The 13,419-nt window shown below is 37.3% G+C and overlaps 1 protein-coding gene across 2 annotated transcripts; it reads left to right on the top strand.

Annotated features, from left to right (window-relative positions):
* Window positions 1-959: 959 nt before the first annotated feature.
* Window positions 960-10,417, top strand: LOC149802663 (uncharacterized). 2 transcript variants are annotated; one of them, XM_089952035.1, is made up of 4 exons: window positions 960-1,328; window positions 6,362-6,580; window positions 8,264-8,464; window positions 9,078-10,417. In XM_089952035.1, exons 3-4 carry the CDS (start codon window positions 8,274-8,276, stop codon window positions 9,187-9,189), a joined length of 303 nt encoding a protein of 100 aa, XP_089808161.1. In that variant the 5' UTR covers window positions 960-1,328; window positions 6,362-6,580; window positions 8,264-8,273; the 3' UTR covers window positions 9,190-10,417. The 2 variants fall into 2 exon arrangements, with proteins under 2 accessions (XP_089808161.1, XP_089808160.1); XM_089952034.1 differs by lacking the exon at window positions 6,362-6,580 and having other exon boundaries at window positions 964-1,328.
* Window positions 10,418-13,419: the final 3,002 nt, after the last annotated feature.

Below are 13,419 nucleotides of genomic sequence, written 5' to 3'. Positions count from 1 at the left end.
TTCTAGTTTGAGTAGCTGATTTTAGTTTTCAACCGCAGATCGAAAAATCAGAGCATGGTTTTCTCATTCGTAGATATTATGCATGACATTAGTAGGTGACTTACCTGATCGCATAAAAAGACTTAAACAAAAACAATTAGGATTGCATTTATAAGCATGGACGTGTAAAAAAACATTCTTGCTCAGTGCATTTTTTATGGTTAAATAATACAATGCAAAAAAAAAATAAAAAAAAAATAAAATGAAATAAACTGGAATGTTAATGTTGAACACCAAATACATACGTACGAAAAAAAAGTTCGTCATAAGCGTTGGGTATAATTTCTTTCTCGGATTTCAAACAGAAATGATAACTATATGGAGAATGAATGCCAACGAAAACGCGAGCTCGTACGTGAGGTTATTCTTTGGGAATTGTTGTCTGATATCACAATGTGAAACTACGTTCGCACATGGGGAAGAAACAAAGAGATTACAAAACCCCACTCCCCTTAAAATGGCTCTTGCCCCCTTTTGTGTCTCACAGTTTAGTGAATTATCTGGCACAATGTGTTTATTGCACGATCACTTCATATTTCTGTTCGGTTTGACTTGATCTCATATCAAGAAAGAAAATTGTTTATATGTTTTGTTATACGGTAATAAAGTTGGACAAATATTTCGATAATTTCGCGGCTGATTTTTTTCTAAACTTCTAATCACATTTTGCTGCCTAATGCATCTATATTAATGTAATAAGATTTAAATTCACATTCAGATATGTTAACGCGAAACCAAAAATCCATTTAAGTGGTAAAAGCAGAAACATTTTCTGCTCTTTTTTTTTTCTTGTATGGAAGCGGAAAAATGATCCGGTACAGTCCGGATTTTTCCGCAAAATAAACACTTCTGTATCTAGTCTGGTTCCCTGCCTAGCATGCTCCCTGCGTTGTACTCCGACTAGCGGAGGGCAACGTAGGGAGAATACTAAGTAGGGGACCAGACTATGCTGTATCTAGTATCTTGCAAACGACACCGCCTTGATGTATACATCTGAAATATGTCATCCATTTATCTATATCTCCGTCCACTTATTACTACAATGATTTTTATGCTTTGGGAACGTGCTGATTCTTATACAGCAAGTGGAAAACTTGTTTGAACATGCTTTTGATCATCATCGTACTTGTCACATGACACACTCATAGTCATTTGACAGATCAAATTTATAAATAGTATCACGTGACGCAAGCCAACTATATATTAACTACATCCGTGTGAAGTTTGTTACCACTGTCGTTGAGTTTATGAGACATTTAAACCAACATATTAAGGACTAAGGCCAGAAAGTAAGTACTTCTCGTTTTATTTTATTGTAAAAACAGGTTACTAATTTTGTGAAATACCTTTTATTAGTTGATATTAAATATATTTCAGATCATGAACTATAATCTATCAAGGCACTTTCACTAATCAGGAATTTACAACTCTAAATTAGGTCAATTAACCTTACATGTGGTATAAAGTCTTTCCTTTACGTTGTGTAAGAAACCATACTTATTTCCAAAGATACATGTCATGAACTATCTTGCAATTATTTCCACACTGACTGACCTACACCCCATGTTCTTCCATAATATCCCATTCCCGAATAACACATTCCACAAGGCACTGTTTGACAGGAAAATTCAAAATGCTGATTTGATCTTATTTTTATTTTTTCCCTCCATATAATGAGTGATATTTTAAGGAGTGTGTGTACTGGATTCACAGCTGATTAAATAACGAATAAGGACCCTTCAGGTGAAATACGTATAGTTAACCTAGTGATAAAACAAGTTTCGATTCAGGCATACTATTCTCAACTTGGTTATTTCCTGGTATAGCCAATGAACAACAAGTGCATCCAGTATCAGTTCCGCTCCTATTTTTTTTTTTTTTTTTTTTATCTCAACTCGTATTAGACCAGATAAGCTTATAGGATGGTCTGTCGTCCGTCCGTGAACAAAGGTTTCCGCTACTCCTAAACTACTTGGAAGATTGCCATGAAACTTTACGCATACTCACTTTCATCCTTTGTCTAGATGATCCTAACTGAAAATAGTACCGCTCGGATATTCAGTATGGCCGCCACAGCGTCCATCTTAAAATCTTGTTATAGTTACCAATCATGAATGGTTGGTCATATCATCAGTGGGTCTTCACTGAAAGACTTTTTACGATATCTAATTGTTCCTAAATGAAAATGGTGCTGATCTGATGTCAATATGGCCGCCATAGCAACCATCTTGAAAATCTTGTTATCTGTACTCCTGAATGGATGGCCATATCAACATATCCCCCCCCCCCCGACTACTTTTTGGTGCTGAGCTGACTTCCAATATAGCTACCATGTTGGCCATTTTTATAAAGTCTTGTTACCTCTACTCCTCATAAATGGGAAGTTATTTTGACATGGGGTGGGTGTGTTCAACAGAAGAGTTCTTATGGTATCTAGCTCAATATGTCCACCAGGGTATCCACATTGAAAATATTGTTATCTCTACTCGTCGCAAATGAATAGCTACATCAACCTGAGGTCTTCGCCAATAATGTTATTTTGATATCTAGTTGTTCCTGAATGAAAATGGCGCTAATCGTAAATCCAATATGGCTGTCACCACGACGTCTGTCTTAACAATGTACACCTCCTGAATGGGAAGCTCATACTGACATACTTTTTCTCGAAAAGACTTAGTGATATCTTCTTGGTCCTAAATGAAAATGGTGCGAGAATCTTTTTAATCGCAGAACACTCAGCAGTTAAAGGGAAGAAATGGTCTTATCGTTGAATTCCTAGAAATATTTTTTTTTCTCCCAGTAAAACGTGGGTCCTTTCGAGGGACTCGGTTTTTTTCTTTGGTTTCCTTCATGGGACCGATAACTTTGACACAGAGACAACAGTTAAAAGTTACTCACACGTCACCTGAAAGTAAGTAAATATTAAAAAAACACTATACAGATCATGATGAAGTTACAGGTGTAGCTGTTGGTATTTGTATATGAAAAGGTCTGAAACAAATATGATAATTATAACAAGAGTTGACTATATGTAGTTCGCTCTATCTGTAGGTGTAGCTGTAGGTATCTATATATATCAAAACGTACTAGCCAAGTAAATATGAACTTTGATGACTGAATTTAGATAGGTTATAATAACACATGTCTGGAGGCACACGTACAGATACAGGATATGGACATGAAAGGGTATGTACAGGGACGGATCCAGATATATAGTTATAGGAAGAGTGTCAGTAATTAAGGATATGTCAGACGGAATCCCTGATGGAGCCAAATCCCTGGGTAGCTCCTGATTTTAGTGTTTCCAGGGCATTAAACTGTAAAGAAAACATCCTCTAAACATTTCGATTGTTTCAAGCTCTCCCCAACCCCCATATATATATATATATATATATATATATATATATATATATATATATATATATATATATATATATATATAGAGAGAGAGAGAGAGAGAGAGAGAGAGAGAGAGAGAACATGCTAAAACAAATAGTTGACCACAAAAAACAGAATCAAAGAAAGATTGAAATGAAGGCAGACAGATACATAGAAAGATATAATTAAGTCAATAACATTTTGTACAATTCATATAATCTATTATCTCATTTTCCCTCCCCACCCCCACCCACTCCAACCCTTTTGCACCACACTGTAGCTTATCCACGGTCAAATGCATTCATTTTTAAATGTATATTTAAGGCTAGCTCATGACCAGCAAGTTGTTCTCAGCCTTTTTTATGACATGGCTGATCATGTCAGAAAAAAAAAAGACGGAGAACAACTGGTTGTTCTAGGGTAGCACACGCAATGGTCGTCTTGTAACAATTTTATGCGGTTGGACAACCTAGAGTATCAGTGTCCAAAGAAGGATAGGCAGTCGATGTCTGATGTGGCAATACGCCTGTTGTCAACCGTGCCAGTTACATACGTGATAATAGATAGAAATAGGATGTTAACAAGCTTGACCTAAATCCATATGCAAAAGTCAGGGATTGATACGGCGGAAAAGGAAAACCCCAAACAAACTTCTACCTTGACAGCTTGTTTGGTCAATAGTCGATATATATGAAAATTTAGTTTCATATATTTTGAAAATACCGAAACTTGGGAAGTTTAATAACATTAAATGTAAACTATTCATTATGTTAGTTGATTTTGAAAATATCGTAATTCAACAGGAAAATAAATTTCAGGGTAGGTAAAATACAATGATCAAGTATGACGATGTTAACAGAATACATTAAGCCACATGCATGTTTTGTCCAGAAAATTATTATCTTGGAATGTCACTGCATGTACACAGACAGTATATAGTTAAAATGTACTTAGGACTCTCATCACAATTCATTCTCTTTGACAATATGTTGTGGCCATATCCTTCCAAATGGAGGTAACCCACTGTGGGAGAACCTTCGATATTAACATATAAGTTGAATCCAACGGCAGACGGCTTAGATCTGACGTCACCTATTGGGATCTATCCAGTTTGTTAGGATTAATCAGTGGAATAAAACAGCATAGACTCTGACCTGCTGGTGCATTATGCGACGGGGAATCATAGTCTAGGTTATTTACAGTATGGAAAGACTTATAAATGAGTAGATGCGGTATTTTTAATTTATTTACATTCGAAGAAACTGTAGCATGTATTATGTATTTAAAAGAAAATCCTTTACTCCTTTGTACCCATGCACACCCCACTCTAATATTTAAACCCTCGTCATAAGGGACTCAACTCTATGCATACGAACCAAAACTGCTGCTTTCCCCCTTAAATTTCATTTTTTTTAAAAAAAAATGTAATACACGGGTATGTCGGTGATTATGTATTACTATACTAAGATTACTATATAGGTAAACAGCTTATTTCAGCTTATGTTTAATAGCCGTTTTAAATCATGCCGACTATAACAAAATCTTATTTTATTTTATCCTGTCTTATCTTCGACCCTGAAATACGGTTACAGGAACCAACGTGTAAGTTCAACAGTACTTCTTTCTGTACATCCACGGCCTTATTTATAGAAATTGTCCCGTTTGTCGCATTGTTGTTCTACTTTAGGATTTACACGAGTGAGACGCCAAAACAGGTTCGCCATTGTCTTATTTCCAAGGTTTAATTAGGCCTAATACCGCTTGTTAGCTGGGCCTGAGCTATATCTGTTTTACATACCATTACATATACCCACCAGACTTGTAATGGGGATGTTGTTGTTGTTGGGTTTAACGCCATTTTTCAGCACATGATAGGCTTTGCATGGCGGCAAGTATTACTGGTGGAGGAAGAACCCGGGAAAACCCCGCGAAGAACCACCGACCCACTAGAAGCTACTGGCAAGCTTTCTCACATACCCACATAAGCTGAATCCGAGACTCAAACCCACGCAGACAGAGGTGAGATGGCAGTGGTCCGTAACGGAGGACGTTTTTGACCACTCGGCCACTCGGGGCCCCGTAATGGGGATGAAGATGTGTTGAACACCAAGTCTGGGTCACTTTCATCTTTTCCAATTTACTCAAGATTATTGTAAGTTGGTCCTGATATCGGACCGACAATTTAATTTTCGGAATGGGGTGGCCTGTGATTGTCTTTTCACCTTGGACATATTTTTTTTCTTGTGCCTAAAGATAGATTATTTTTTCAAAGTTAGATAATGTACATAATTAGTTATTTTCTTTCGACAGATTGAAGCAAGAATATTTTTTCAAGCTATTTTGGTATCGGACATTTTTATTTAGAAAAGTCCCCACCCCGACCCGAAAGTAAACTAGTAGAGCCTTAAGACTCGGTACCTCGTCATCAGACTTGCAACGTGAGTAGGCTTGTATCTTTACATGAGCAGGGTCGTGTTTGGACACCATGTTCTGAGATTTTGCCCAAACATAAAGAACACGATTTTTATATATTCCTGAACTTGCTCGCCCTAACAAATCCAGTTGATCTCAGAAGAAAAAATATGGCGGATCAACGCTCGGCATGTACCTCCATCTTTGATCTTGTCTACTTCATCTTCAGATGCTGTCTTTGGGCGATCTGTTTTAGCTTCTCACTCGCAAGCCAAAAAGACAGTCTCCAATGTTTCTGAGTAGATCTGGGTACCACTAAAATTATTTTGAACAAACCGCGATAGTTACCACTGCATACCGTAATTATATTAGGGACCAACAATTAAATGGTCTAAGGCAGGGGCCTGACACTTAAAAAAAAAGAAGAAAAAAAAGCATTAAATCTGTCAAGAGCTGTAACAATATCTTCCTCTGAGTTATAGCCTAAAAAACTAAATTATATCCATTATATATTGATTTTTGTTATTTTGAGGTAAAAAGAAAAAGAAAGTTGAAAACAAAAGCTCAGCCGCCACCCACAGCCTCCGAAACCACCCCGAAAATTTAACGGTCAGTGGAAATGAATATGCTGTTGGTGTGCTAATTCTTGAATAGGTTGTGATCAAACACTACACCTTAAGTGGGACGAGTAAGCTCGAACTGTCGCTGACACCCTGACACTCTGCTGACATTGGAAAGATTGATAAAAATAGTAAGTGTTGACAATGGAGTCTGTATCTATACTACTGATATAATAGCCACGGAAAATTTGAGTGGGATCAGAGACGGAGGTCCAGCAACCATACCACACTTATTCAATAAACGAGAAAATCTTTATTCACTTGAGAAATTAGATAAACGATACTCTCTTAAAAATCTTATGATTTGCAGTCTTACAAAGAAATACATTCACATTCGTGATATAATTAGTTTGAAAATGACATTTTCTTTTTAAAATCCAAAATTTTTGCAAAAGTCGTCCAGAGTAACTGTCACAAAATCCCATTTGGCCAAGACGTTGGCATACGTGACATGTGTCAAACATGTAATTAAGAGAGCATAAATGTATCTGCAATATTCTAAATTAATTTGTGACAAATTAAAATGTTTTGTAAAAAGATTAATAATTTTGGAATTTATTTTGTCATGAAAATGAAAGCATGCTGTTAATATCATTAAATTTGTGTCAAGGTTGCTCGGGAATTTCCGTACATTCTTTACTCACGAAAACTACTTTATTACCGGTACAGTAAAAAAGTACCGTGGTAAGTACCACCGGAAAAAATACCGCTGTATACTTGTAATACTGAGCATCCCAGTTCCTGAGTGTGGCCCGAACAACTCCAACTCGAATTGGTCTCAGAATGAAAAATACGATGCATGAACGCTCGGCACTCCTCCACAGAGGTGGCGTGGGTTCCTACCGGAGAACGAGTACTCGAACAAGGTTCTTGGCGTTAAGGCGAGAAGAATCACAAGAACATAGAAATCAGATGTTCTCGTGTCTCGCTTAAGAACACCCCAAGGGTCGTGCACCAAACATCATTGCTAGGGCTCTGTGGTGAACTTCAAGAGGATATATTATTGTTATTATGGTTACAAGGTTTGAGGTGGAGTAACGTAAAGACTGGTTACGAGGTTGACAACCTAACTTGGCCAAAAATAGAAACGATACCACAATCTCTTTTCGTGCAGCATTATGCCACACACTTCTGTTTAAGTGTGGAGGATAAGAGGAAAGCGAGGTAATGAGGGGATAGTGTGGAGTGATGCGTTAATTGTACTGTCATACCGAACTGGGACAGATTATGTAGGGGTTTGTCTCTGCTGTTGTTGTTGTTGTTATAGGGTTTAACGCCATTTTCAGCACAAGACAGGCTATACATGGCGGCCAGTATTAATGGTGGAGGAAGAACCCGGGAAAACCCCAGAAAGAATCACCGACCCACGAGAAGCTACCGGCAAGCTTTTTCACATGTCCACATTGGCCGAGCCCGAGACTAGAACCCACGCAGACAGAGGTGAGATGGCAGTGATCCGTGACGGAGAGCGCTTTAGACCACTCGGCCACTCCGGGCCCCTGTCTCTGCTGTATATCTGTACCAATTAACAACGACTCATTGGTGAAAGGTCATTATTTATTGCTCAGAATTTACAAAATCTACAGGTCACGGATGATCAAATTTTTAGTATCATTTGAACTGGGCAAGAATGAAAACTGCATTAACGTAGATTTCTATCTGGTATATCAATTATATTTCTAATTAAGACTTTGTAAAAATGCACTATCCCAGAAAAATTGGAAATCATTGTGTGTAAAAACAAAACATACTATTCCACCAGTTCCACAGAGAACCTGCTCAAAAGATTGTATTTATTATTATTATTATTACAGATAAGAAATAATGAGTTATCCAAATTATGGAAGTGGAGTCCCCGCTGGGGCATATCCAGGCCCCCCCGCAGGTGCCTACCCACCTCCACCAGGCGCTTACCCACCACCACCACCAGCCGGGGCCTACACAGGTGGTGGTTATCAGGAACCACCCGCAGGGACATACCAACCAAGCTACCAACAACCTCAACAAACAACAGTGTAAGTACGAAACGAAAGATATAAACCAAGCTGAAAATGTTAACTGATCATGTAACTTAAGCACAGTACAATGTCATGGATACAACAAGCTTGGTTTTGTTTACATTTTCCCATGATCTGTATGTATGTATGTATGTATGTATGTATGTATGTTATCATGCATCTATCTATCTATCTATCTCTCTCTCTCTTATCTGTCTATCTATCTATTCGATGACAACGAGTAAAACGCCAGATATTTGTAAAATCATATTTTTTTGGCTTAGTAAAAGTTCATATCAAATTGATTTGTAATAGACCCGATTAGTATTGACTCTCAGTAACACTTTTCTCAGCGTGAATTTTGTACTTGCTCCTTTTTGAAGACGCTGCAAAGATTCCACCCCGCCTATCCACATCAGCTAAAGAAAAAATTCCTAACCGATACACTGATGTATTCCGATAATAGATATGTTTTTCAATTAGTAGCCCCTCCGTCTATGAGAGATCCAAATGTACTGGCCCTAACTGCATGCATTCTTTAGATTTTGTCTCTTTTAATAATTGTTATATTTATGTGCAATATTTGAAACGTGGACTCAGTTCTTTTATTTAATTTTATTTATTTTCACAGCTATGTATATAACGATAAATCACAGGCAGACAGGGATAGAGAACTGGCGGAAGACTGTTGTCTGTTAGCATGTTGCTGCTCTCTTCTGTGTTGTTGTTTGGCGAACAATTAAAGAACCAAGAAACAAGAAGTAGTACCCCCTAAACCGGATGTCTCCAAGCCGCCATATTGGAGGAACCAACATTTTTTAAAAGCTTGTTCATGAGATAAAATAATGATTTGGACTATAGCTTTTATGTACTCGAATCAGAATTGGTATGACGGCAAATACATCGGTCTGGGGAGTAATAAACTATTAAATAGTTACCACTTAAGAATTCCAATCATCAGGTAATCATACTATCAGAATCTGACAATACTGTGTATTAAAAAAGAATATTATTCTCCTCTACTTTTAAGATTAAGTCGATATATGTTTGAGAAACATGGTATATCACCAATTTTCATTGAAAGCATTTTCATATCAATAGTTTGCATACGCTGAATATGCAACACATTTCACCAAAGAACTTCAAATTTCCTTGTCTGATCATCAGATATATGTTAATGCCATTTGATTAGTTTTGCTCATAAGGCATCTCATTTGAAGAACCAGAATTTATTCGCATTTTTCATATCTCTATATACAACTTTTGCTGCAGTTAAAAATTTATGTCTGATAATATTGTTGATGGTATGAAGAAATGCGGTGACTGCGAGAAATATGCTTGTTTGTCTTTCTGTGTGTGAGAAATCGTATGAGAGACCTTAGGTGATCTTTCTGTAAATATGTGAAATACATTACTCTGCAAAGTCATGAGCTTTGTTAATAAAATTGTCTTGTGTATGTTCGGAAACCGTTACACTAGTTTTGACAATGAAAAGGCTTGATTATAAGAATATATGGAGTGTGCGTGTTGTAGATTTTTTATACATTTATTTTTAGTTTTTGAGACATAGAGCAGGAGGAAGACTGATTGACTGATATTATTTTAAAACATATGGAATATGGAATTTACTTACCTTGGATGAACCTGCACTAACAATATACATCGTAATATATAAGAGTAAGCGATCCGCTACTGTGAAGAATACATGAATGATGGCGTATCTGTTCTGGTATGAACAGATGTTTTCATAACGTTATGTAGAGTAATACCAAGACATTTTCACCTATAGCTTAAAATTCTGTGGTATGTTTTCTTCTTCTAAAGTTATCATAACAAAAATGTACTTTTATATTTAGCAGTGTTCAAACATCATCCACCATCATATTTGTCAAGATTTGTATTTCTGTTCATTTTCTTCAAGTTTAAGGAAAGTGTAAAACTGATTTTCAATAAACATGTTTTTCACAACAAGCTTGAGACAGGATCTGTGTATATCTCACAATTTGTCTTTCAGAAAGGCATGCTATTTTTGTCGTGTATTCTAACCAAAGATGAAAAACAAGAGAGCAAAATATTTACAAGTAAACATAAAAAACAAACAACAAAATAATGAGTTGAAATCTACACTGCTTCCATGAAATGGATTATCAGTTAGCTTTGCATGCTTTTCGTCAAGCATGGGGTTTATGAGGCGAAACAGCAACCTCATTATCCGCTACCAGTAATGTCAGAATAAAATTGGAGACCTAATTTTTGGTCTTCCTCGGTACTGACTGTATGTCCATATTTGCCGTGACTCCTAAGTACTTGCCACAGCCTAAATATTCGATATTGCCCTCACTATTTCATGTATGCCTTTGCCAATCTATTCTTAGCTGTCCTCACTGCTTGATGCTTCCTTAACTTCAGTTATCACGCTGCCAGTTGTTTTTCCATATTCTTCAATGACAACGTTTTGGTAAAATAAATATACCTTCTTCCCTACATCAGCATGGGTATCACGCACTAAAATATAGAACCGTCTTACTTTGACAAAAATTTAACGATGACACATCCATGTACTTAAAGCACATACGAAAGAACTAGACGGGTAAGAGTTATACGTCACAAGCAATACATTTTCAATGGTGTGTCACATGCGATGAAAAAAAAATAAATGATCCAGATATGAATTAACATTTCACATGCGGCCAAGACCTTTTTAAGAGCACGACGGGGGTGGGGGTGGGGTACCAACATTGGACCGCTTCCACCGATTTTGAAGCTTCTATTGCACTTAGTTTGACATCATCGATCCCTATGCCGATTTTTTAGACCCCTGCCGGACCCCATCGAAAAAGTATTGGGCACATTGCTGATTACAACGCAACTACAAAGTATTCGCTGGCGTATCAAAGCAAATTAATTTTGCCCCCCCCCCCAAAAAAAAACAATTTTTCTCCCCTCATAGCCGTCTTTTGCCATACTATTGAGAATCGCTATCCAATTATGATAACAGCCAATCGATGAAATCGTAATTTCTCGTTTTGTAATGTCTTAGTGCTAGTGTATTAATGCCATCGACGCAGTGCAGGTTGTCGTCGAAATTATTAAGTCCTAACTTTACAATCTTATCAGTTTAAACACTATGCCGATAAGATCGAATTGCTGATATTGAAACATAAATAACAAGACCTAACGCAGAACGAGAGAGCACAGACTTAAAATCATCAAATCCAAGCACACGTTCCACCACAGGACGTTTGATGTCCTTTGCTTTTTTGTAATTTTCTCCTTATTACATCTTTGATCGTAGTCCAACAAACTCCAAAAATTAAAACAAAGCTTGTCTCGTCTTTCATTTTACCAATCACCTTCGTGTTGTCGTTACAATGGAATCCACTGTTGATTGGGTAATCTGAAAGATTAAATAGCTCTTTGTTGTCGTGTATATCGCGGTAAACATCATCACACTCGATCTCATACATAAGCGAGTCAGTATCTGCGAACAGCAACATTGCATTCGGACTCTGATGTTTAACAAATCCATAGTGGAAGTCGTACATCAGCCGCTTGGAAAGATCAAGGACAGCAGCTCCGACAACATGAGGTTGATTTTATGCTTTATGACAATCACGAGATTTTCTTTGATCCGTATCATCCCCGCAAAGGTATTTTTAGCAACAAGTTTTCGACAGTTTTCGACGTTTTTAATAATTTCTATATTAACCCGCCTTCTGGTATTCTCCATCGTTTTTCCAAACACGCTGTTGTTCATCAACTTAAAAAGTTTTCTTCAAAGTCTGTTGTTGCAACCGTACGTCTGGCGCTATATGAATCAATGTAACCTTTCATCCATCGTGAGTGACTGAACTTTAACACAAGATGAACTTTAACGAGTACTAGTCCAGCGTCGACGGCCTGCTTCAGATTTTTATGATGACAAACGTAATTTTTTGTATCATTGAGATTCGGTTCAATTTTGTTTACCGTACAAGGTCCACCACGTCTTAGATCGAGCTGCTGTTGTGATAAAAAATTATCTGTGATCTTCATCGATTCCGGGCAAAACGGATACTCGTTATGATCATCATGCAGCTGCTCAGGATAATCAATATCTGCTTCAACAAAATAATTATGGTCTCCTGATATCTCCGCGTGAAGATTGTTTGTCTCGTGGAGGAACTGTTCTGGACTTATCCAATGAAATCCACTACACGACATCGGCTCGGACATAGCATGTTCATATAGATTATTTGCATAAGATAGATGAAGTACATTGATGGCAAATATTTGTCGTATCCTCTCATGTACTTGTTATTTGCTGCTGCTTTTTTTAATAACATATCAGGGTCTGTAAGTAATTCTAGTAACATTTTACTGTGCTTCAGTAATGCATCCCACGAAAGTCCTGGAGCGGAGTATTATCAGCAGAGGGTCGAGCTGATAGTTGCTGGTACTTGTCTCTCTGAAATTTTGAAAGATGTCGTCGAGCAACAACACATCTGTGATCAGATAAAGGTCGTGGTAATCTCCAAAGTTTTTACAGTCGAACGCGCTCCATATCGTTTTAAATATTCATATTCATCGTCAGTAACACTTTTCAGAGTAAGTGATGAATAGAACTTATTTTTATCTGCAGACAAGTTCCTTATCTTTATCTGGCAGACAAGTTCCTTATCTTTATCTGGCAGACAAGTTCCAGAGAATCGATCGACGCTGTTCAGATACTCATATGGGAAAATACCCTTGCAAGTTATCAGTTTTACTTTATCACCAATGTGCTCGGTTAAACTGCTGAACTTGCTATAACCCCGAACTAGCTCATCAAACGGGGCTGCCATAAACTGGATACTGTCGATGAATATTGATCAGCCGATCGTAAGCGACATAAATTTTTCTGTGGTGTTTGGGATGCCACTGATCTTTAGCTTTTGAAAATCACACAATCGTGTGATATGAGGATTATCTAACCCGGTAATGATGTAATGACC

Source organism: Sinohyriopsis cumingii, chromosome 3 (genome assembly GCF_028554795.1).
Source record: "Sinohyriopsis cumingii isolate HCF-2022 chromosome 3, ASM2855479v2, whole genome shotgun sequence".
Classification (NCBI taxonomy): Eukaryota; Metazoa; Mollusca; class Bivalvia; order Unionida; family Unionidae; genus Sinohyriopsis; species Sinohyriopsis cumingii.
The sequence above is the reverse complement of the archived record's forward strand: the minus strand, read 5'-3'. Positions and strand labels throughout refer to the sequence as shown.